Genomic DNA, 23,934 nt, shown 5'->3' with positions numbered 1-23,934 from the left:
ATAGCTTATGAAATACTGCTGGCTGTTCCCTGCAGGTCCCTTTACAAGAGCCACAGAAAACTTCATGTTCATTGCCTTAGCAGCATAAAGTTATGCTATGGAAAGGGCTCTTAATGTAGGAAACAGCTTCTGAAAGATGACCATCCTCACCTTTGTATTCACTTTTGTGGGATGTGTGGTAATGACTATCTGACAATTGCTTGAAATTGTACAGCAAAAAGATGGAAGAAATTTTACATTTTGCTGTCTTAATCTATGTTCCTCTATTTTAGCATTTTCCCATATAATCTAGAAATGCATTTTCTAGGATACATTTTCAGGCAGCAGTTAATAATTAGTCAGTTTATTTCCTATATATTAACTCAGTGCTGACTGAAGTTCAAGACAAAATACAAAGCAGATAGTGAAGGTTCATCATTTAGGACAAGTACTTTCCTGCAACAGATAATAAAGAAAAAGGAAATTCTCTTCCTTATACATACTTATATAGCATGTCTATACATAAGATGTCTTAAAAATTAATCAGAAATAGCTCAGGTTATGATATTTAAAGAAAACCTTTCAGAGGTTAATTCTGACCTGATTTATACCTTCTATACACCACAGAAGTTTTCAGTACAGTTAGAGGGAAATTTGTCCAGAAATTCAGATTTAATCCATGTATGTTTGCATTTTTTTTCATACCATTTTCCCCTATTGTATATTGAGTCACTTTGAAATAACAAAGTTAGCGTTTTGAATTTCTGATTTCTCTGGCTCTGACTCAAAGAACCAGACTGGATTATTCCCCAGTCTTGTAGTACCTTTTGTCAGGATCAGAGTGCATGTACTTTGTGTATGAAAAACTAAACACGGTGGAGACACTATGCTAGGAATACAGTAACTGACCTGTGTCCACTCACGTCTTGTGCACTCGAGGTGCAGAGTAGACCGCAGGTTGCGCTCGCTACCCAAGCGCTGGGGGGGAAAGGCAGGCGCTGGGGCTGTACGTACGTGAGTGGAGGCGAGACCTCTAGTGGACACAAGGGAGAAATGCTTAATGGCGACACCTGAACACCGCGGCGGGGATCCATCCATAGGTACTGTGCGGGAAAAGCTGCTGCAAAGGCTCTTTCCAGCTGTCACGTGCCCCATCACGCCGTATAGTTTTGATTAAGTGCAGGGGTCCCAGAAAATCAGTTAACAGTACCTGATTTTTCAACTAATTTCAAAATCATAATTGCTTCTCTAACTGAACAGCTACACTGGGACATTCCCCAAACTGGGCGATGAGAGGCTGGAGAGCAGCCCCCTGGAAAGAGATCTGGGGGTTCGGGTTGATGGCACGTTGAACATGAGTCACCAACGTGCCCTGGCAGCCAAAAAAGCCAACTGTGTCCTGGGGTGCACCGAGCACAGCATATGGTAGCGTGTTGAAGGAGGCGATTGTCCCACTTGACACTGCGCTGGTGCAGCCCCACCTTGAGTGCTGTGTGCAGTTTTGGGTGCCTCGGTACAAGAAGGACATCAACCTGTTAGAGTGCGTCTAGAGGAGGGTGACCTAGATGGTGAAAGGTCTCGAGGGCAAGACTTGGGTCACTTGGTTTGCTCAGCTTGGAGAAGGCTGAGGGATCTCCTCTTTCTGGTGACCAGCAATAGGACACGAGAAGACAGAATGAAGCTGCATCAGGGGAAGTCCAGACTGGACATTAGGAAAAGGTTCTTCACTGAGAGGGTGGTTGGTCACTGGAACAGGCTCCCCAGGGAAGTGGTCATGGCACTGACCCTGTCAGAGTTCAAGGAGCATCTGGATGATGCTCCTAGTCATGTGGTTTAGTGTTAGGTAGTCCTGCGAGGAGCAGGGAGTTGGGCACGATGATCCTTATCGGTCCCTTCCAACTTGAGATACTCTGTGATCCAAAGGACCATGCTTTGGCTGCAGGAGGCTCTGGCTTCTCTTCCCATACAGCTAACATCTGCTTTCAGCCACTGCAGGGAGGCTATTTAGGAGCTAGAATTCTGCACTTGGAATGAGGCTTCCTTACAGCAGAGAAATTTCTACCTAGGACACTCTAGCCTAGTTGTTTCAGGACTACAACTGGAAGACAGAGGTAGGTGGAAAGAAATCAGGTAGGAATTAAACTACCATCATCAAAGTCCTTCAGTTTATTACCAACCTCTTAAAAACTGGACAAAGCCAAAAGCTGACAGTAATATTAACTGGGGATCTTGAAAACAATCAATCACACATGGTGCACATTTTGGTATAATTAACAGTAAAAAGACATCTATCTTCTATGGTGACATACCTCAATATCTAAACAAATTTCTTCCTGTGACTATGTATCAATGATGTGATGAAGTAGGACACTTGGCACAGTGCCACCCACTGCACTCAGGATAAACATTTAGATGGTCAAAACTGGTTTTATTTACAAAGTTTTTCATGCATGACAGCTGACTTTTTCTTCTAAAATTATATAAAATATCCAGGAAAAGGATGACATCGCATACTTGTGTGGACAACAATGAAAGAAGAGGAAGAATATTAAAAAGCTTAACTAATAACAGGAAATAGTTGAACTGAGGTAAAGTTACAAAACAACGAAGCCTTGACACTGATTACAGGGCTAAAAAGTAGTTCAAATCTCCAAGCCAAGAACTGACACCCGCAGAAGAGCCAGCCGTTATTCCTTGATATTTTGAAGTAGCCTTAATAAATGAGACTCAATAACCTGTTGAACTAAAGCAGAGAAAAAAAAATCAGGTTAATCAGTGTTCAACATTTTTTCACATTTTTAGGGTTGTACTATTTTTTCCTGGCAGATTCCTGCTTGTCCTATACAATCATTTAATAAAAACCAGACAGGAATAAATTCACTCTGGGAAGAGAGTTTGCATCTCTTCAGAAAATAAAAGCCTCATATAATGCAAAACCAATACACCCAGTAAGGCAGATGATGGTTTTTGGAGGTGATGATCTGTTTGCTGGTTTGAACAGGCTGATAGATAGCATATGGAAAGCAAATTTTTAGGCCTGTAATTGCAAAGCAGGCAAAAACGTTTATTAGAAGCTACTTTGTGGAACATTTTGAGATTGAACTCTTGAAATAGTCCTACATCTAGACACTTGTGAGGTTACTGGCCGCACCCATAAACACAGGGCTCTGCTTGGAGAAGCTACACGTGCAGTACTGGGCTTATTTTTTTATTCAGTTCATTTCTGTAATGGCAGACATTTCACAGCTTTCAAAATGAAGGCAGCATAAGGGAAAACCAATGAAGAGTCCCTCCTTTGCCTGTTTGCCAGAGCCAAGTAAGGTAGCCTAATTCACTCATCCTGGCACTACTATTGTCTGCCTCCAAGACAAACTAGAGCTAGAGCTAGTCTGACGGCGAAGAAGGTTTTGCAAACTGCATCGCATCATGCCAATCAACAAAGCGCCAAGGTGAGGGGTTCAGGAGGGCTGCAGGCCTCTTATCATTGTCCAGTGCAACACACACTCCTTTGTACAGGGTGGGGGAGCAGCTCAGCTCCCCTTGTCTGGATCATGGCTGCATCAGCCCAACACACCGTTACTTGTGCCCACACATGCAGATTCAGGTCAGTGACATTTTCTTACCACACACCCGGCTTTCTGAGACAGGGGTGGAAACTACTACCCATTTTGGGCTGATAAATTTAGGTGTATTAAGACTCGTATGATAGTGTTCTTCTTATAGCTGCAAAACCTCTACTAGGCCATTACAGCAGCTACATAAACAAGGAGCAGTAAAAAATAAAAATAAAAAAACCCTTATATTTGCAATACTCACCACTCCGATAGCCCAAGGCTACAGCCAAATCCATGGAATTATAGCCAGCATCTGTTTCGATAGTTGGATCAGCACCACTTTCTATGTAAAACAGGAAAAGAAACTCGTATTTCTGACGAGAACTGATAGTACATTATTACTGATAATTCAGTTTGGACAGTCTGCTTACCAAGGAGAATTTTTACACATTTCACATGGTTCCCATGTACCGCATATAGTAGAGGTGTGCCTCCATTCTGCAAAAGTGGAGAACAGCCTTAGACACTTAATGACTGAGCAGTCTGCAATTGTAATTCCTTAACACGCTAGTATACTTCTATGTATCAGTAAGAGACTTCACAGGTTTTATAAAAACGAGGTTCCGTTTTGGTTCTTCACAACTTCCATCTTTTTTTGTCTACTGTTTAGAATGTAAGCTCACCCTTCTACAAGGACTCAGTATTAGTCTCATTCTCTTACCAGGAAGTCAGAACTAGTACGGCCAACTTCTCTTATCCTATGGAAGTTTTGAAAGTCTCAGATATTTCAGAAAAGGTGGAACAATTTTCAAACCCAAGCCAGTGCTGTGCCTTGTTTCAAATTTCTGACCAAAGTACCCTCTGACATAAATTCAAGCTAGAGTCTTACCCAGTCATACTCGTTGACATCAACCCCACAGTCAAGCAGCATTTTGACAATATCTGTGTATCCTTTACTGCAAGCCAGTGAGAGGGCACTTTCTCGCCCTTTCCCCAAAATCTGAGGATCTGCACCCTGAAATAGTAACAAAAAATGAAATTCACCATGCTTTTTTTTTTTTTAAATGTGAGGTTTTATGCAGCACTTCACTTTAAAACTTTTAAGTGTATAGCAGCATTGACAAATTTAGGAAGGTAAATTGAACTAAAAAGTAAATCAATTTAAAATGAAGTGTGTTTTTTTTTTACTTACGTTCTGGAGGAGAAATTCCACTACTGCTATCTGCCCATGAGCTGCAGCCCACATCAGAGGGGTAAATCCCTCTTCATCCTTATGATTGATTACATTTTCTGTTTAAAGAAAAATATGCAACTTAGTAATTTCTTTCACTAATGCACTGTATGAGCTGGAAATGTGCTGACATATCCATGGTGAATGGACCGAGGTACCAGTGTGTCCTAAAAGTCATTCTCAACTTTAAAAAAATTCTATCCCAATGGTGGTGCAAATATCTTTGTCCAAGAAAAAAACCACATCCAACTCACCACAGTAAAATTTAAGATTTGGTTTTTGGGTTTTTTTTTTTTAAGCGCTATAAATCAAGCTCTGTTTTTACTCAGAAATGTTACAAGTTGTCTGTAATCTGGGCTTTATCTCTGGAAAGAAGAGAAGGGCTGCTTGAAAAATAAAGAGGTACATTCTGTATTAAACTGTACAAAGTGGGTGTTGGTTTTTTTTTTTTTTCAACCGAGCCACACACTCTTGTAAAGAATTAGCTTGTAAAGCAAAATATATAGTATAACTCCGTTCTCCCCAAAGTTCATGTAATCAATAGGGTGTTTTGTGTAAACAATTAAGGTTTACTGATAGTGCAGCTGGAAGGAAAAAGAACTTTTTAAACAATTGGCTGACTGAAATAATTGAATTGGAATTTTTTTTTAATATCTAAGCATGCGATTTTTTTAAGTGCTTATCATAGCATCACAATATGCATTTTTAACTGTTACTGACACTCCAGAATCAATTTGCTTTCCATCTACATGGCTCATTACAAAGTATATAGACTCAGCAACTCATTACCTGCCTTCCAGTAAACATGTCAACAAAGATGCACTGAAGGCATGGCTGATTACTAATAGTACAGTAAGAATATACTATTAACAGTAGTCAATTCAGTACATTATGTGGAGTTGAAATTTTATATAAGTATTATGGACACACAAGTATCACACTAAAGACTACCACACAACTCAGAATGAGTAGCACTATTATTCTGCAGGTATGAGCTACGGCTTAAATTAGCAGCATATAGCTCTTTATGTTGAAAGATTAAATAGAATTGGAAAGCCACCATTAATAGAAATGTGTTTTAAATTACAAAGATAATTAAAAAAAAAGTAAATTAATTCTTCTGATAAAACTAACTGGTTCTCCCTTCTCATTTCCAAGGATTACCTATACAGCTGGGGAGCAGGGGGAGGAAGGGATTTACCTACAACTCCTAGTAACGCTAATGTTTAATTTAAAATCCAAATCATAGCAATGGTGAATAAAACACTCATGTGAAACAATAGTCCACATCTGCAAAGAACAGACACTTCAAATATCCTTCAATCTGTACCAGAATCAAGGATTTCTTTTTTAATACAGCTTTGGGGAAAAAGTCAAGCACAACAGGGTATAAATGCCCCAAAGAAAAAAGGAAGGCATTTAACCTCCATCTGTCTCACCTTGTTCAATACGCGTGGCCAGATATAACATTTCTCCCTGAGCAGCCAGCTGATGAACTGATAAAGCTGCAAAAAGGGAAGCAAAATGTGTTAAGACACTGCAGTTTTCATTCTGCTCTATTTGGAGCTGGGCATAACATGTCCATTGGCTTGAGCAGTACAGAACCTGGATTTGAGAGTGTAGATAGGTTTCACCTTATACTCTGAACAGGAATCACTATCTTAAAAACTGAAAAGTTTCCAAAGCTTTTCATAGGTTTAGGTAATTTTTTAACCAATGTAGAAAGCAAAGATACTTCCTGCAGTGACTTTTTACAAGGCAACATTCCCTCTTCTCTGATGCTTGGTCAGCACCTCAAGATCACATTAAGAACGTTTATCAAATGAAAATAAGCATCTTTTGATAAATTAAGGCTGTGTAGTTTAAAAATGACATCTAAGAGATCACATGCCATGAGGAGACCTGTCATGCTGCTCAATGAAGCCCATAGCATGACTCTCACTCGCTACAGTGTGGAATAGATCAGACATTACATAACTATACACAACATGACATCTACAGGGGAAGAAAGAGATTGTGGGTTTTTTTTATTTTTAATAAAAAGTACCAAGCATTAAAGCCAGAATAATTCTTAAGAGATTATGAAGGAAGAAATCTCTGATCCCGTAGTAAACTCTGCACAGGTGCATGGTTTTGATAATTACAACTTGGAACAGGTCTGAAAGGTGCTCGAGAGGGAATAGATAATAAATTATCCACATTATATAATAACAAAATTAGCTAATGATTACATAATATATAAATTTCACTGTCCTTTTCCTATACACTACATGAAAGCTTGATTTTGTTTTCAGAAAGATTGTGTATTTTGTTCAGAGGCCTATGCTGCAGCTCCAGATTAATTTTTCCCACGCAAGTGGCCTTTTTTTTTTAAGCATTGGACTTATGATTTATAAAGGAAATAATTTATAGATGAAGTAAATTAGAGAATTTATAAAGAAAATACTTTACAATTAAGAATAACAAAACCCCATAAATAATACTGCTTTCTTGACTTTGAAGATCTGTGACAATCATGACATTTGCAGTAGTCTGTAGCACTTACCAATCATCTAATTTTAATAAATTTTACAAGATACACAAATTCTGAAAACAAATACATGAAGTATATTAACTTAATGCTTAGAAATTATTAGAAAAATCTTTACTTATATTTTTTAAATGAAGAATTGGATCCTCTCTGGAAAATACACTTCTGTTATGAATTCAATACAGCAGGTGGATTACTGTTTTATGGCTGGAACCATGTGAAATTAGACAAGACCACCTCAGTGTTTTCTTCCTATATTAAAGTTCATTACAACACCAAAGAAAAAATCTGAAAAATCTTCCAAGCATCTAACATACAGTTCACAAAATAATTATTAACATTAAGGCAGAAGGATACTTACAGTTTACAAGCAGAGGTGTTGTAGAGACCTCATTTCCCCTGTGTTTGTTAGTTAGGGTAGTTGATTGTTTTATTGGTGAGAAATGCTTAGTAGTTGATGGAGTATAAACATGTCTTACTTGGATACCAGGGGAAGGAGAAGTGTGGATGTTGCATTCAGCTACATTGAACAGAGAAAAAAAGACAGGATTTTAGCACTAGTAAGAGCATTAAAATCAAGCCACAGATTCTAAGTCGAACTAGAAAGCACCAGTATCACAAGATCTTTAAAACCCATGTTAAGTAAGGTTTGTGAAATGTGCTTTTTCCACTGTGTATTGTGAGAGTTGAATAAAGGTCTGTATTCATTTCTAGCATAAAACAATGCTGCTATCTTACACATTCGGTATGGCATAATGTCACCCAAAGACAAGCTGGTGTCTAAATGAGGTAAGGCTTTGTCTAGATTTTCAACATGCCTGGCATGGATTTATCAGGCAGCTCCATTTAGCCTGTCATATCCTTACCAACACTCTCCAGCACAGTAACATGATGCAGCTCTGGTCAGCCATGCAGTCAGGTAACTGCTCAGCTGATCCCTTTGCCTACTCCCTAACCAGTCCACTGCATGGGTGGAGATGACCTTCACTAATTTTCTTCACCAAGATTCTTTCCACTCCTGTTGGATAAAATTGTAACTGCATTATGAACGCCTTAAGAATACGTATCCAGCAGGAAGAGAGCTATTCCACACTAACTTACATAAAATGCGAAGCAGGTCACCAGTTAGAATTCAAGAAGTCATTCAGTGCTGCTGTTTGTTTGTACTAACTTTTCTACCTATCAGAATCTAATGGCATTTTATTACAGAACATATATATGTTATCTTTGCTTCTAATTCTCAAAAGTAGCTTTTGGTTTTGAGAAGTAGCTGAGAAGCCAAGTAATTTTTAAGAAGGTAACTGATTAAATGCTGGAAAGACATACTGAAGGATTAAACTCCATTACCAACTAAATTGATTTGACATCAGCATGCGCTAGTAGTTAATGACTGGAAGCTAATTAACACGTACACTGAATTCACACTGCACAAATCTGAGGAGAGAATCAATTAAAAAAAGCAGAGGGTAATCGGATGAAAATGAAATTACATTTTGTTGCCAATCAAATAGCTACAGCGGACTTGATTAAATTAAGAGACCCACCAGGGACTTTTTACTTGCGGTCCCTAGATTTGCATGACTACTTCTAAAGGGTTCACAAATGTTACCTAAGAAAAACAACCCCATCGCTGATGGGTCTAAATTTGCTGTTCAGGTCTGCAGCTCCACTAGTAAGCACTTAGCGCCTGCAAATCAAACAAGTTTGAACAATTACAATGGCTGAACTGCAGCCAAACAATACAAATCAGAGAAACCATCAAAATCCATACGAGGTCTGTGTTTATATTTGTTACAGGAAATGGGTCAAATTCAACCTCATGAAAAGATACATCACTAACAGTCTGAAATATGACGGCAAGTACTGGAAACCACAATTGTTAAGGGGAAATAGATGGAAGTCCTAATTCTGTTCTCTATCGATACACTCAACCATAAAAAAAGCACACATGAATTCTGATGAAGCTGCCCAGTAATGGCTGGAGATTAGCTGCAGGGATCCAGAAATGGAGCAATCTTCACTTTCAAGTAGTGTGAAGCTGAACTGGCAAGCCAATCCCTACAACAACTACAGGCTTTGTACAGCCATATTGATAAAACAAAGTCAACTGCATGACTCATGTTATTTTGTCATCATACTAGTGAAAAGATAAAACATGCTGCAGAAAGCTACTGAAGTTGAAATGATCATATAGTGCTTTCAGCAGTGTTTTGTAAAGATACATACATTCAACAGTGCGTAGCATGTTGTAGGACATGCTACGCAAAAGAAGTAAGCTTGTTTTCATAATCAGCATCAGCTCTTATTAAATTAGAGACTTTTTGTGCTGTTACTTTTTCAGTTAAGAAAAACATAATTAAAAATGTGATTTAAAAAATAATCTTGGGAGAAATTAATTTCACAGTAATAATTCTTTAAGCATATTAAAAAAATGTTAAGAGGAACAAATCTTAGAAAACTATTAATGATTAACAGAAGTGTAAGGCAGAGGCTTTTTTTTTAAAAACAGAACAGCTTAACAGGATGACACAGACCACACGTAACAATTTGTACCATAAAGTTCAACCTTTAAATAAGACAGATGCCACTTCAAGGTCAGAGTTAACTTGGTCTTGAATATTTTTACTGTCCTCCTCATTCAAAGATTTCACAAATCGTGAGCAGACGTTCATATCAAATCTATTGGGCAAAATGAATTTCATTCCCATGGCAACACTCTGAGCTGGGCCTTCCTCTGTGCTAGAGTCAAGCTGATGCTCCACTTTAATGTCCGGCATGGACGGAAGGCTGTAGCTAGTGGTACATTCTTCCACAATTAACTGGGCCCCAACATCTAAGTTTGTTGAAGATGCCATGGCCTCAGTCATGTAAAAGTTTTATGCAGAATGTTTCTTCATAGTTTCTAGCCACAAGCAGTCCTGGCCAACCACGCTGTATCTAAAGAGATCCTGATGCTTGAACAACCTGCAACTGAACACATGTAACATATGTTAACAACGTTCTGGTGAAGCAATGCATAAAAAATACAGCAAACTTGGCTTCCTTTAAGTTTAAGGCATTTGGTTTTGATAGTGAAAACCTTGGTGAAATACCAGTCTTACTGCTGTCACGAGCTATTGGCCAAATGCCCCGTTTAAGTTTTACCACAGGGATACTTGAGCCAAATTCCCTAATGAAGCCACTAGGAGTTTCATCTAAAGGACGTTTCAGAATATTAGGTGCGTTTCAACAAAAAAACCACCGCAACGAACCACGTCCATACTGAGCCAGGAACAAGCTATAAGAAGATGACTTTATTTTCTAAAAACATTAGACTTCAAGGAAACGTTAAAGTGACTCTTTACGACTCTAAGTCTTTTCATGACCCGAGTAAAATCAATGGCTTCTACCATACGCGTAGGAAAACGACAACCCCCTTTTAGCCCGGTGACAATACAGCATCCCCGAACACCCCGGGCTTTCTGACAGCACCGCGGGAAGCCCAACGTCCGGCCGGGCCCCGCGGCCGCGCCCGGCGGACGGGACGGGACGGGACGGAGCGGAGCGGAGCGGAGCGGAGCGGCGCGGCCCGGCAGCCCCGGGCGCCCCTGGAGCCCTCTCCGCGCGCCGCCCCACCCCGCAGGCCGCCGGCTCCGGGACGAAAGGCCCGAAGGCAGGCTGCGGCGGCCATGCCGCCCTACCACCGGCGCCGGAGAGCAGCCCCTCCGGCAGAGTGGGCCGGCGGCTCGGCTCGGCTCGGCTCGGCTCGGCCGCCTCATCCTCCATCTCACCTCGGCGCCGCCGCCCTGTCCGCTGGCGAGGAGGGGGAAGTGACGCCCTACCGCCCCGCCGCGGCGGCGATTGGCTGGGGAGGGTCGCCGCCCGATGACGTGGTGGCCACCCGCGCACCTGGAGGAAGGCGTGGGACTCGCCATAGCGGCGGCGGGGTCCCGCGTGGTCCCGGCTCCTCTGAGGCGGCGGCGACCGGCCAGGCCCTCCCCGAGCTCCTCCCGCAGAGCGCCTCGCCTGGCCAGGCCCGCAGGCGGGAGTACGACTAGGCGGCGGCGCGGCGCGGCGCGGCCCGGCCCTTCGTCTCGGCCGGCGGCCCCGACCGCTGGTCGGCCATGGCGACCTACAAACCGGTGGTGGTCCAGGCGTTCCCCAAGCTCGGGGAGAGGATCACGAAGGACACGGCGTACTGGCGGGGCTACAAGGTAGGCGGCAGCCCTGCGCGGCGCGGGGGGCTTGGGTCCCACCAGCCCGCGCGGGTCTCGACTAGAAGCGGTTCCTCAGGGGCGCCCCGAGACCCGTTGGACGGCTTCCTGGGACAGGAGGCTGGCTCGGGCCCCAGATTGGCCCAGCAGGCGTACTTACTGTCCTGGAATGTGGTTTTGGTGTTTGGTGTGGGTTTTTTGGGGTTTTGTTTTTTGGTTTTTTTTTTCTGCCTCCGTGCGACTAATCAAAGTATTTTTAAACGTGCGTGAGTGAGTGAGGTGGCTTTTTTTACTCAAAACACATAATTAATGGGCCGGTTACGATGGGCGAATTGGGGAAAAAAAAATCGTAAGAGCAGAAGTACCCTGGCAGAAGAGAAACTCAGTAGGATGTAGTTAAGAAGTGATTTGGTTCTAAATGGAGAAAATGGTGAGCTCTCTGTAGGAGGAATACGCTTTGTTTGCTGTGTTCCATTTTTGATGGTGTGCTTAGGTGTATTTAATGGTCTTTATCACAATTGTTTTAGACACCTGTTCAGATAAAGGAATTTGGTGCAATAAATAAAATCGACTTCTCCCCGGTTCCTCCATATAACTATGCTGTCACAGCCTCCTCAAGGGTAAGTGGCTTTTCTGAGGGTTTTATGTTCTTGTTTCTCAGCTGGTATCTTGTGAGCGAACTTGATGTCTTCTTGTTTTGCTAGATCCACATTTATGGTCGTTACTCCCAGGAACCAATCAAAACGTTTTCTCGCTTCAAAGATGCTGCTTATTGTGCCACGTACCGAGATGATGGCAATCTGCTTGTTGCTGGCAGCGAGGAAGGTAGCATTCACCTCTTTGACGTTAGTGGAAGAGCACCTCTGAGACAATTTGACGGCCATACTAAGTAAGACAGTGTTGTTTTTTTCTTTGCATGCACAAGCTTGTTTGGTGTATTTACATATGTCTGCTTCGCATGTTGCTGAAAATCTGAATGATACTGGTCTATGTTGCTTGCCACTGTCTCGTGTAGACCTTACTGAAAAGTAGATTTTTAAATTGAATTCAAAAGTGGAGTGATTTTTAAAAAGAGTTCTAAATATGAATTGAGTACATGGAAGAATAAATACATCCTCTAATTCGGATAGGTGTCTGTTAATAAGTTGCGTAGACATAGTCTTGTGACTACATGGCACCAATAAGCACATTTTATTTGGTGCTGGCAGGAAAAGAGTTCTAAAAAGTGGCTAAACAAAAACAGTGAAGAAATATGCCAGGAAGAGCAGGCATCCCTTAAAAAAGCAAGACAGAAAAAGTGCATGGTGGTGGTGCTAGGCTGGGGAAGGAGTTAGAAGAGTTCTGATGGTGACGATGAGGAGAAGACAATGATAATGCTTAGATTAAACAGGTTGCTATGCTATGAAAGACCAGTAAGTGTTTTATTGATCCAGAACAGCAACAAACCCCCCTTCACTGGAAAGCACACCGGCAGAACTTCAGAGTGTTGAGGTCTGTTGAGATCAGGTGTTATCTTATGTCCTAACCACTAGGTGAACCGTAATAAGATTTATGGTATCTGTTTTCTGTCAAAGTCATTCTTTGCTGGGGTGTTACGATGATAATACAGATTTAAATAGTGATTTTAAAGGACATGAAGAATATCCCATCCAGGTGTACTTAAAATTCACTATTATAAATTTTTTCTAATGGACTGTGGTAATACACAGACCTCTAAGTAACAAATGCAGGATTTGTAGCTTTTGAATGAGAATCTAGTAGACCTGTAAACCCTTTAAGGCAGATCATATCAGTGCTTAGGTAAGCGTCTGGTGGCATGACCCCTTTCTGGCTGGAAATACAAAAACTAAAGTGTTTTTAACCTCTAAAGTGAGGCTTTGTAACTTCCAACAGTAGATGCTTTGAACTTCTAAGTTAGAGAGAATACTTTAATAAGGTTTTCATACAGACTAACTCTTTTGGAAACAAGTATATATTTTGACTTTGGATACTGTGGACTTTGTTTTCTAGACCTGTTCATGTAGTGGGCTTCCTGTCTGATAAATACCGAGTATTTTCTGGTGGTGATGATTATTCATCAAATTTGTGGGATATTGCGAGTGCTACAGAAATCGCCTCATACAGTGAACATACTGACTATGTGAGATGCGGCTGTGCAAGTAAAGTGAATGCGGATGTCTTTATAACAGGTTTGATTTTATTTTTTATATATGCTTCTTTTGGATTGAATTGAAGAACTATGCAGAAAGATAGTTTTTGATAGAGTAGGATCTTGTTTCTTATGTTTTAAACATGGAGGATCTGTCCTCCTACTCAGTGCCTGTTTTGTTGTTTCCTTTTTGCTTGCTTTTTAAGCTTAACACTGATGTTTGCAGGGAAACTTGTGAGTGAATAACATCTTTTTGCTTTAGCCTATTAGGGTTAATAGGACTGTTCTTACTGGCCTTTGAAAGTTTTAAGAAAATCCTGTGAATGTATCCTTTAGTTGAGATTGACTGAAGTGTTTTATCGGGTTTCTGGAGGAGGACACTAGTTCCATTGTGGTTTGTACAGCCCAAAACTGGCAGACTCAAAAATGAAAGGTTGTGTGAGAAGTTACCTGAAACCAGTTGCTTTTGGTTTTCCTAGCAGTAGCTTTCTATTAAGCTGTGGTAGATTCCTATGAAAAACCTAGTATTTCTTCAGGGGGCGCAAGAGACTAGGTTTCATCAGGTTGCCTCATATTTATTGTTATAAACACACTTGATTAATGGAAGGGAAATAAAATTAAGACAAATTACTTTTAAGGCCTGACATGTTGCTAAGGCCAGGATTAGAAGACTTGCGCTGCCTGAAGGCTGTAAATTAACCAAGGTAAACCGCAAGGGGTTCTAGGTGTATTGTTTAAAACTGTTTCTGTTTAGCAGCAGCTCCTTTAGATTGTAGGACGTGGCTGTTTTAGTTCTTGAAATAATTGACATTATGAAACTGAAGATATATACGGTTGTGTTTGCAGGTTCCTATGATCACACTGTGAAACTGTTTGATGCACGGACAAAAAGTAGTGTCATGACAATAGAACATGGCCAGCCTGTGGAGAGTGTGCTTCTGTTCCCTTCTGGTGGGCTTCTAGTATCTGCAGGTACTTCAATAAAATCAAATTTTTTTTCTGTGGCTCTAATTTGTGAAATACTTCAGCTGCTTCTTTCTTGTCTGGTGTTTTCATTTGGTAATGAAGTGGTAAGTGTTGTAACAGCTGGATTTCTCAAAGATTTCTTTAGGAATCTCTGTTGATCTGGAGGGTGAAGGTAGGGGTCTTTTTGTCTCTGATTTGATTTTCTCATAGTTGGTCCAAAGAAAAAAAAAGACATTTTTAGTGTCAAGATACAGACTTTAATTAGACCAGTGCTAAAGTGAAGGAATGAACCTCCTTAAGAAGTTTTGAAGAGATGGGACTACCTTTTTTTTTTTTTTTCAATGACAAGGTTTTTTTAGTCTCTTCTTGCCATTGCATCAGAAGTCCTGTAACCCAGTGGTATTTAGTTTTTTGGTTTGTTTTTTTTTTTGGTAAGGAGTATGTTGAATCATTCAGCTGTGTCTGCAGAATGGCCTAAAAAAGAGCAGGCCTGTAATGTGTCTTGTCACAGGAGATAGTCCTAATGGATGGGGATGGTGAGTAGGTACAGAAAACTGTGTTGCAAAGGAGGCACTGTATCACTCTCTGAAAAATTCTCCAGAGAAGTGTGAATGTGTACGAATGTCAAGCTGTTTTGTGTGCTTCCTTCTCACAGGAGGTCGATATGTCAAAGTTTGGGATGTACTAAAAGGCGGACAATTACTAGTTTCACTTAAAAATCACCATAAAACTGTAACTTGTTTATGCCTGAACAGCTCTGGACAGAGGTTACTGTCAGGATCCCTGGACAGGTTAGTATATTTTGTGGCTTTGTTGTGATTTAAATTTTTTAGGACTTTTTTCACTTGAAAGTTATTATACATCACTGTGAATCTGTGCATGTTTTTTAGGCTTAAACACTTCTAACTGTTAGCGATATAAGCTCCTTGAAAACATGTTTTGGGGCCAAGGTACATTCTGCAATATGCATTAACCTTTTCCTCTTACTAGCCTGAATGTCAGTAAGGGTTGCATGTGCCATTTGGGAATGCGTATGGGGAACTTCTGAATAAGCATTCATTTTTCTGAATCTCTAAACTGACCTTTACAGTCTCCATAAAGTAACTATTCTTAAGTTTACATTAATACAGTTTAAATAACTGAAAGTTATTAGTAGTTGCCCTTAGAAAGCCTGCTTTTTGTGTCTCTGTGCTGTTGCTTTTTGTACCCGAGCTGCAATATGTCCTCCTTGCCTTTTTGTTTGGGTTGAGTTGCTGAGTTCTGATTCTCAATCTGTTGTCTCCGAGACATTAGAAATATGAAGTGGTCTGAAATGACAGTGGTCTGTTTTCTTGCTCCCTCCCTCCCTTCTGTACTTTCTAGGCTTCCCCAGGCTTTATGATTACAAAGTATAAGCTGAAGGATCACACTAGCTGTCCAGCTATTTGTCAGTCAGTGCTCACAAAACTAAAGTTCATACTTGTAAGATAATGTTTTGTTTTCCTGTTTGTTAAATATTTCGTACCTTCAACCAAATCATTAAAGAGCAGCCGGATACAAGAATGTCTATGGATTTACTTCCAGAAATTGCCAATAGATCTTACATTTAAAATTTAAGGACAAATTTGAAGAAATGCTGTCTTAGTGTTTCCTAATAAGCATTGCGGAAGGCAGAAAGTCACTACATCTGCCTTCAGTTTCTTCTTCTGTCCTTGCCCCATTTTCATCTTTTTTTGGGTAAGGGTAATCTTTCCTTGACTTTTGTGTACCTTTTAACAGAACCTTTCTCTTGCAGGAGAGGTAATAACTAAGAAGCTCAGTGGTAGTCTGAAGAATGCTTTGTATAAATGCTCAGTTTCCTTAAATGACCCATGGAAGCTGAGAGTGATGAAATTCCTGTAAAGTGTCTACAGTAAGGCATTTGTAATGAGATTTTAATCATTACTCTTCTGTATAGGCATGTGAAGATTTACAGTACTACATCCTACAAAGTAGTCCACAGCTTTAATTATGCAACATCCATCCTCAGTCTTGCATTGTCAGTAAGTACATTAGAAATCTTTCTAGGCAAGGTAATTGCTGATACCTTTTTATATAAGTCACTGAAGTAATTCATTTTTTATTTCATTGTGATTGGATGTTTCAGAAGAATGCTGTACAGAGTAGGATGACTGAGTATATTCTTTCTGAGTAAAAAATTGTCATGGTTTAATCCCAGCCAGCAACTAAACACCACGCAGCCGCTCACTCACTGCCCCCCACCCAGTAGGATGGGGGGAGAGAATCGGAAGGAAAAAGATAAAACTCATGGGTTGAGATAAAAACAGTTTAATAGAACAGAAAGGAAGAAACTAATAATAATAACAATAATGAAATTACAGCGCTAATAAAAGGATTGGAATATAGAAAACAAGTGATGCACAATGCAATTGCTCACCACTTGCCGAATGATGCCCAGTTAGTCCCCGAGCAGTGATCCCCTGCCCCCGCCAATTCCAGTTTATACAGTAGGCATGACATCACATTGTATGGAATACCCCTCTGGCCAGTTTGGGTCAGCTGTCCTGGCTGTGTCCCCTCCCAGCCTTCTTGCTGGCTGGGCATGAGAAGCTGGAAAATCCTTGACTTATAAGTCAAGTTAAGTAGTATAAACACTACTTAGCAACAACTGATAATGTCAGTGTTATCAACATTCTTCTTATACTGAATCCAAACCCTAACACTATACCAGCTACTAGAAAGAAAATTAACTCTACCCCAGCCAAAACCAGGACAAAAATGCATTAAGAGGTTTTAAACATAATACATTTAGATACCAGATGTTACCTGATTAGATCTGTACAAAATCGTGTGTTTATCAAAGACAGTATATATGGCAGGGAAAGTGTTCAGTTTAGAAGGGAAGTCCTTTGACTTTAAGAAGATTGTACTCATCTTTTGCCTTTCAGGAACCTTGTGAGTCCTCTTGTGTGGCAGTGATAAAAGGAAAAAAAGTAGTTTATTTGTTGAGAAGTTTAGAATAGGGTGAACTTGTCGTTAAGGTTTTTGGTGTCAGGTTGGTCTGAGGAAGAAAAGAGGAGAGGGCATGAGGTATGAGCATAAAAAGATTTGTTTGCCAAGGCATGTGTCTTACTGTCTTGGAAACAGAAAACAAAGACTCTCATTTCTGTGAAACATTTGAGTTCCAATGGATAAGCTGAAACCAGGACAAGAAGTTAACTCATCAGAGTGTAGTTTCCGTGTAATTCAAAGAACTTCTCTACATGAACGTGCTCAGTCTCTCCTTGACCTTGGACAAACTTTTAACCTTCACTAGATTCCTTGACAAGTTCTACATTTGTACTACTTTTTCTGTGAAGAATTGCCTCCTTTTGTTCCATTTGAACCTTCATTACCTTCGTTTGGTGCCCAAAACCAAGACATTGACCAGCTGATCTCCATCCATACCTGTCATAATTCTGTAGGCTTTTATCATATCCCTCCTCAGCTGTCTTTTTTTCCCATGCTGAAGGGTTGTGTCTCAAATCAAGTCTATCTTTGATTGTCTTTTGGGTTTTTTGATTCTTTTATTCTGAATCTGCTACTGTTTTTTGAGAATAACTCAAATAGAATTTAAGATGTGGGTAGACAATGGATTTATTCAGTGGCATAATGACTTTCTAGTTTTTATTTCTTCTGTAGTAATTCCTGACGCTTTTTATTTATTTATTTTTTCTTACCAGCAGTTGAGCATTCAGCTAATGTTTAATGTTTTCATAGAATTATCTGTTAATAGTAACAGATCAGAACTCACTATTTTATATGTGAAGCCAGTGTTTTTCTCCAGTGCATTATTTAAAATTATAACCTTTAGTATCAAATACATGCAACCTTTTGTTATGTATGTGAAATTTATATCAGTGACTGGTATTTCAAGCGACCTTCATTTGTTTCTGAAAATTCTGCTGTTCCACGATAGCTTTCTCGTAGGTGGTGTTCATGACTGCTGTATGGCATGTAATAGCCAAAGGCACTTGTACACCATTGAAAAAACCAAAACCTGTCATAGATTATACTTGCAGAAGGATGTTAATGCATATTTGAGCTTGCTTCACTAGTCAGGCTGTAGTCCGTCTAGGTATTTCTTAAAGGTTTATTAGATGGATAATGTTGCTTACGATCATAGCCTTGACGCTGTCCCTGTTTTGAACAAGGTATTTTACCATGGGACCTTGTAGAGATGCCTTCCAACTTAAGTTATTCTATAATGCTGTGATTAGAGCCTTATCATGAAGCATAAAAATTGTAAAATCTGCATGGTAGAAGCATGCATCATCAAATAAATCACTAGGTTCCTAACTCTGTGATTTCTTCATTTTAGCCTGAAGATGAAACCATAGTTGTAGGCATGACCAATGGGGTGCTAAGTGTTAAACACAAAAAACCTGAAGAAAGGAAAGAAAAGTCTCAAAAGAAGAGACAACCAGCATATAGAACCTATGTGAAAGGAAGAACTTACATGCCAAAACAGGTATAGCATGGTGAGAAAATGTATACTGAAGCACTCCTCAAAATTTGGGGTTTTTTTGAGTGTGCTAAGTTGAAGAAAGGGATGGGAGGGAAGATAGAAAGACATATAAGCTTGTTCATGGTAGTACATCTAATGCACTCTGTGTGTGTGTTTGTCTTATTCTGAACTTGTCTTTCAATTCTAGGAAGATTTCTGTGTCAGTAAACCTGTAAAACGTGTTTTGAGGAAATACGACAAGCTGCTGAAGAGCTTTCAGTCTTCCAAGGCCCTTGATGCGGTACTGGAGGTAAGGCATTGTTTTTTGTCTCATCTGAGTTGTGTGCTGTCATGTGACGTGGGTTTTTTCTGTATGTCAAACCAATTTTATTTCAGTGTATAGCTAGAAAGGAATCAAACTTGTGTGGGTTCCGTTTTGATTTTGCTGGTAGCAGCCCTGTTTTGTGTGTAAAGATGTTGCTTTGGTACTAAACTCTTCTTATATATGTCCAGCCACCCATCAGGCTTTATACTCCTGAAGTTACGGTTGCAGTCATGCAGGAACTACATCGCAGAGGAACACTGAGGAGTGCACTTGCTGGCCGAGACGAGAAGCAAATTAATCTCCTTCTTACCTTTGTGGCAAGGTATTATTTTAACCTGAGTTCTCTCTGACTGTTTTGAGACCTGTATTTCTTAATAGCTTTTGCTAGAGCCTCAACAGATCACAGGTGGAACACTGGTACTCTTGAAATCTCACGTGCCTTCTGCTTTCTGATATCTAGGTCTGGGCTAGTACTGAAAGAATTTACCTGATAGCGCAGAACAATTTTGCTGGTAATATGAGAGAGTATATTTTACTTCTTTGCCAGACATTCTACCCTTAGTTTATTATTTTCTGTCTCCTTGATTAAACTCATGTCTTCATGCACCTGATGCTTTTGCCAGTTCTCCAACCCCCTCCCTCCCTGAAAGGAGGAGGGTAAATACCACATATGTAGCTTTTTTGACTTGCATCTCTGCTGTTCTGTAATGTCTCTTCATGAAGAAACAATTGTCTGTACGCCTGTATGAGAAAGCTGCTTGTTGGTGGGAGGAGTGCAGTTAGCAAAACCAGTAAAATTGGGATGTCTTCTAATTTTGCAGGCGTGTGATTGAGCCTAGATTTACTCCTGTACTGGTGACTGTTGCAGATATGATCACTGGTAAGTACAACACAAAGAAAGATTCTCAAAGCCATATAGCTGGCTTGGAAATAAGGTAAAAAGTGTTACAATTTTAAGAAACTAAACCTTTATGGGTTTGTTTGTAAGTATGAACTCAGTGTCAAGAGAATGATCCAAAAGGAGATATTGCCAGATAACTTTGACCGCAGTCAGTATCTGATTTGTACCAGCTGCAGGAAGCTCCTCATGGTCTCTTAAGTTTCTTGGTACTTCATGTTTCTATACTTACATAGTACAAGTGACTTCTGCTTCTCCAGTGAAGTAAAAATAGTATTTGAGGTTGTAAAACCTGCTTCTGTTAGTTTGCCTTACTGTTACTGTGAGTACATACCAATAATTAACAGTTTTCAGAACACTGTTAAAGTTGTCTTATTTGTCCACAGTGTTGGACTTGTGCCAGACTCCTTAAATGCATCTCTAACTAGCTAATAGAATTTCCATGTTTTTATAGATATGTGGATTCTTAAGTGACTTTTTTTCTTTACAGACATTTATCAGCCTGTGGTTGGGCAGTCAGCGATTGTTGACAGACAATTCTTGAGACTTCAGGAAGCTATAGGAAAAGAGATTGACTATCAAGAGGAACTACTAGAAGTTTTGGGAATGATGGATACACTGTTTGCTACTTTCACCGAGAAGAGAGCTACTTATCTAGAAGAGAACAAAAGTAATGGTCTTACAGAGACCATTGAAACAAATATGAATAACTGACTGACAACCATCACAACAAGTTGTCACAAAAATAATGTGGACTTGAAATACATGGCCTGTTCTCCTGGTAACTTGTTATAATAGTGACTTCTAAAATAAGCCCCTTTGTGTTGAAGTTCTGTCTTCCAAACTGTGTTTCTGAATAGGCTAAATTGCTGAAGACAGAGAAAGAAGGATGTTCTCCAAGATTTTTCCATGCAATATTTTTCAAACAATTGAATTTTAAAGTTTTATTCCAAAGCTGTGTAACTTTTAAAGAGAGTTTTGTGCATCCAGTACTAAGTAATTACTTGAATTACAGAAACAGTCAAAAATTTCTAGGTTTTGTTTACCAGAAAATAATTGAGGTTTGTGGAATTTTAATGTGTCATTGTTCTTACTTAAGGTTAATATCCCATCTCACGTACTTGGACATTGGAATAAGACTACATATGCATTTGATAAAACTTGACTACATTGTGTTTTCTCTCCCTGCTTTATCTCCATTTCAGATTTCTATGAATTCGTAGGAAACAGCAAAATGACTCAAGAAAACAAGTGTGTGCTTATGTATATTGAAAAATTTGTTAGTTTCATTTTTTAAATAGTGCATATACATTTATGAATTACAATTCTCTAGAAAATAGATAATTCTTACTTCTAAAGGGAAATGAATTCAGATTATATTAATGTAGTAAGTAAACTGCACTCCAGTGAGAAAATCCTCAGTTAAGTATAATAACTTAATTTTTGTGTAATTCTGTACATTGAAAGTGATAGTCTGCATTGTTACAAGTATGTATTTGAATGCTGGGGTAATGGTTTATTTTAACTTCAAGCAGTGCTGGAGAAGGATGATATACTTTGGAAAGACGGGTGTGCCTATCATGGTTTAAGCCCAGCTGGCAGCAAAGCACCACGAAGCTGCTCACTCCTCCTTTGTGGGATGAGGAAAAAATACAAAGAAAAGTTCATGGGTCAAGACAAGGACAGGGAGGGATCACTCACCACTTACAGTTACGGGCAAAAGACAGGCTCAACTTGGGGGAAAAAATACAAAGTCAATTTAATTTACTAACAATCAAATCAAAACAAGGATAATGGCAAATAAAACCAAATCTTAAAAACACCTTCCCGCCATCCCTCCTTTCTTCCCAGGGCTCAACTCCACTCCCAATTTTCTCTGCCTCCTCCCCCCAGCAGCGGAGGGGGACGGGGAATGGGGGTTGCGGTCAGTTTGTCACACTTTGTCTCTGCTGCTCCTTCCTCCTCAGGGGCAGGATTCCTCACTCTTTCCCTGCTCCACCATGGGGTCACTCCCACAGGAGGCAGTTCTCTGTGAACTTCTCTGGTATGGGTCCTTTCCACAGGCTGCAGTCCTTCAGGCACAGACTGCTCCAGTGCAGGCTTTCCTACGGAGTCACAGCCGTCTTGGGGGTCATCCCCCTGCTCCGTCGTGGGCTCCTCCCCAGGCTGCAGGTGGGCATCTGCTCCCCCGCTCCCCTCCATGGGCTGGGGGGGGACAGCCTGACATCTCACCACAGGCTGCGGGGGCATCCCCTCCTCCCCTGCTCCTCCTCCCCTCCTTCCGCACTGACTTCGGTACCCGCAGAGGGGTTTCTCTCACATCCCACTCCCCTCTCTGCTGCAGGTTTCCCTTAAATACGTTGCACCAGAGGTGTTACTGTAGTCATGTTTGAGTTAAGGCCTAGCCATGGTGATACTGATCAATTCAGGGTTAAACATGATAACATTGTCCTTTAAGGAGGACCAGTACTTGATAGCTTCACTGCGCAAGCCTGATTATTTTGTATAAACTAGGCGTGTGTGAGAGACCGAAAGAGTTAATGTCTCAAACGTTGTGGTGGGGCAAGTTCTGCTTAAAGACAAACCCTGCACAGCAAGGAACCAAGGTGAAAAGCCCATCAGCTCAGGCATCAGCAACAGGAGGGGGAGGGCATGCTGGGGGGTGCGCAGCTCCCTGTTCTGATACAAAGATCAAGCAATGGCCACATCTGCAGGGAATGAGAAGTTGCTCCACAAATGACCCCCAAGCCAAAAGGCTCACAAACTGCTCATTAGCCTGACGAGTTCGGACGCCCGCCCGAAGGAGGGGGAAGGATGATAAAAGGACACAAGCTGAAGCCCCGGGTGCGCAAGCCCACTGGAACTGGACCCCTTGGCTGACTGAACCAACGCTGGACCCAGGACTGGTGAAATCTTTCTCTCTTCCTTTTTCTCTCTCTGTCTTCTTCTCTCCTTTTCCACAATCCCTACACCTCATCCGTTTCAAGACATAAACCGTTGACCAAGTCTGAGACTAAGAGTGGATCCAGCCGTCCCTGGGCCCTTCTCCGAGGAGGGGTCTGGAAAGCAAGGGGGTCTGCTCTGAACTGCGTGACTCAATGGGAGGGATCTCCTTATTCCCTGAATTGATGTATATGGTTACCCTGGGTTACACAGTTTACAGAACTAGTCTTATGCCAGTTCCTGTTGTGAGAAACCCTGCCACATACTACCATGCCTCCCCAGTTCTGTTTGCTTCTGTCATGAATAAAATCTTTAACTGATCATTTGGTGTCATTTCACCTTAAATTAGCCGGAGGGAATTTCGAATTAAACACGACTCCCTGGTCTGTCCAGTCTGGGTCATGCTTTGCTAACTACTGTGCCGTTGAAGAGGGAACTAAAGACTGATAAAAGGAGACATCCTGCTCCAGAAGGCACTGAAGGCTGGATGACTGCTAAAGAAGCAGGAACTAAGGGAAAGGGAAAGGTCGTGACCTCCAGCTGAATTCAAGGTTGGAAGAATTTGACCCCCACACCTGCAAGGAGTATGTGTGCTAATTTACACAGCAAGTGAGGCTAATTTAAATATAACTGGCCAATAGTAGATGAGATGGTGACTACTAACCAATGAATGTAAATTTAGGCGGGTTTTTACTGATCAC

The 23,934-nt window shown here is 40.7% G+C and overlaps 2 protein-coding genes across 2 annotated transcripts; one reads left to right on the top strand and one right to left on the bottom strand.

Annotated features, from left to right (window-relative positions):
• Positions 1 to 2,122: 2,122 nt before the first annotated feature.
• Positions 2,123 to 11,118, bottom strand: ANKRA2 (ankyrin repeat family A member 2). The gene is made up of 9 exons (XM_069777025.1): positions 11,065 to 11,118; positions 9,861 to 10,264; positions 7,656 to 7,814; positions 6,204 to 6,269; positions 4,726 to 4,823; positions 4,423 to 4,548; positions 3,965 to 4,031; positions 3,796 to 3,876; positions 2,123 to 2,722 (listed from the first exon to the last, which is right to left on the bottom strand). Exons 2-9 carry the CDS (start codon positions 10,159 to 10,161, stop codon positions 2,667 to 2,669), a joined length of 954 nt encoding a protein of 317 aa, XP_069633126.1. The 5' UTR covers positions 10,162 to 10,264; positions 11,065 to 11,118; the 3' UTR covers positions 2,123 to 2,666.
• Positions 11,119 to 11,155: 37 nt separating this feature from the next.
• On the top strand, positions 11,156 to 22,112 carry UTP15 (UTP15 small subunit processome component). The gene is made up of 12 exons (XM_069777024.1): positions 11,156 to 11,487; positions 12,015 to 12,107; positions 12,192 to 12,376; positions 13,498 to 13,676; positions 14,483 to 14,608; positions 15,258 to 15,393; positions 16,539 to 16,623; positions 18,942 to 19,091; positions 19,276 to 19,377; positions 19,581 to 19,714; positions 20,214 to 20,272; positions 20,781 to 22,112. The coding sequence occupies exons 1-12, from the start codon at positions 11,398 to 11,400 to the stop codon at positions 21,002 to 21,004; spliced, it is 1,563 nt and encodes a 520-aa protein (XP_069633125.1). The 5' UTR covers positions 11,156 to 11,397; the 3' UTR covers positions 21,005 to 22,112.
• The last annotated feature ends 1,822 nt before the right edge of the window (positions 22,113 to 23,934 follow it).

The sequence above is a fragment of the Haliaeetus albicilla genome, chromosome Z, assembly GCF_947461875.1.
Source record: "Haliaeetus albicilla chromosome Z, bHalAlb1.1, whole genome shotgun sequence".
NCBI classification, from domain to species: Eukaryota; Metazoa; Chordata; class Aves; order Accipitriformes; family Accipitridae; genus Haliaeetus; species Haliaeetus albicilla.
Note: the sequence above shows the minus strand (reverse complement) of the source record. Positions and strands in the feature narration are given on the sequence as shown.

Excerpts from the sequence above, each read along its gene's own strand:
- ANKRA2 (XM_069777025.1), bottom strand. The coding sequence starts at position 10,161 with ATGACTGAGGCCATGGCATCTTCAACAAACTTAGATGTTGGGGCCCAG. Across the intron at positions 4,549-4,725 it reads TGGAATTTCTCCTCCAGAAC|GGTGCAGATCCTCAGATTTT; the intron begins GTAAGTAAAAAA and ends TTACTATTTCAG. Across the intron at positions 3,877-3,964 it reads ATGTGTAAAAATTCTCCTTG|AAAGTGGTGCTGATCCAACT; the intron begins GTAAGCAGACTG and ends TGTTTTACATAG.
- UTP15 (XM_069777024.1), top strand. The coding sequence starts at position 11,398 with ATGGCGACCTACAAACCGGTGGTGGTCCAGGCGTTCCCCAAGCTCGGG. Across the intron at positions 19,092-19,275 it reads GAACTTACATGCCAAAACAG|GAAGATTTCTGTGTCAGTAA; the intron begins GTATAGCATGGT and ends TTTCAATTCTAG. Across the intron at positions 19,715-20,213 it reads CTTCTTACCTTTGTGGCAAG|GCGTGTGATTGAGCCTAGAT; the intron begins GTATTATTTTAA and ends CTAATTTTGCAG.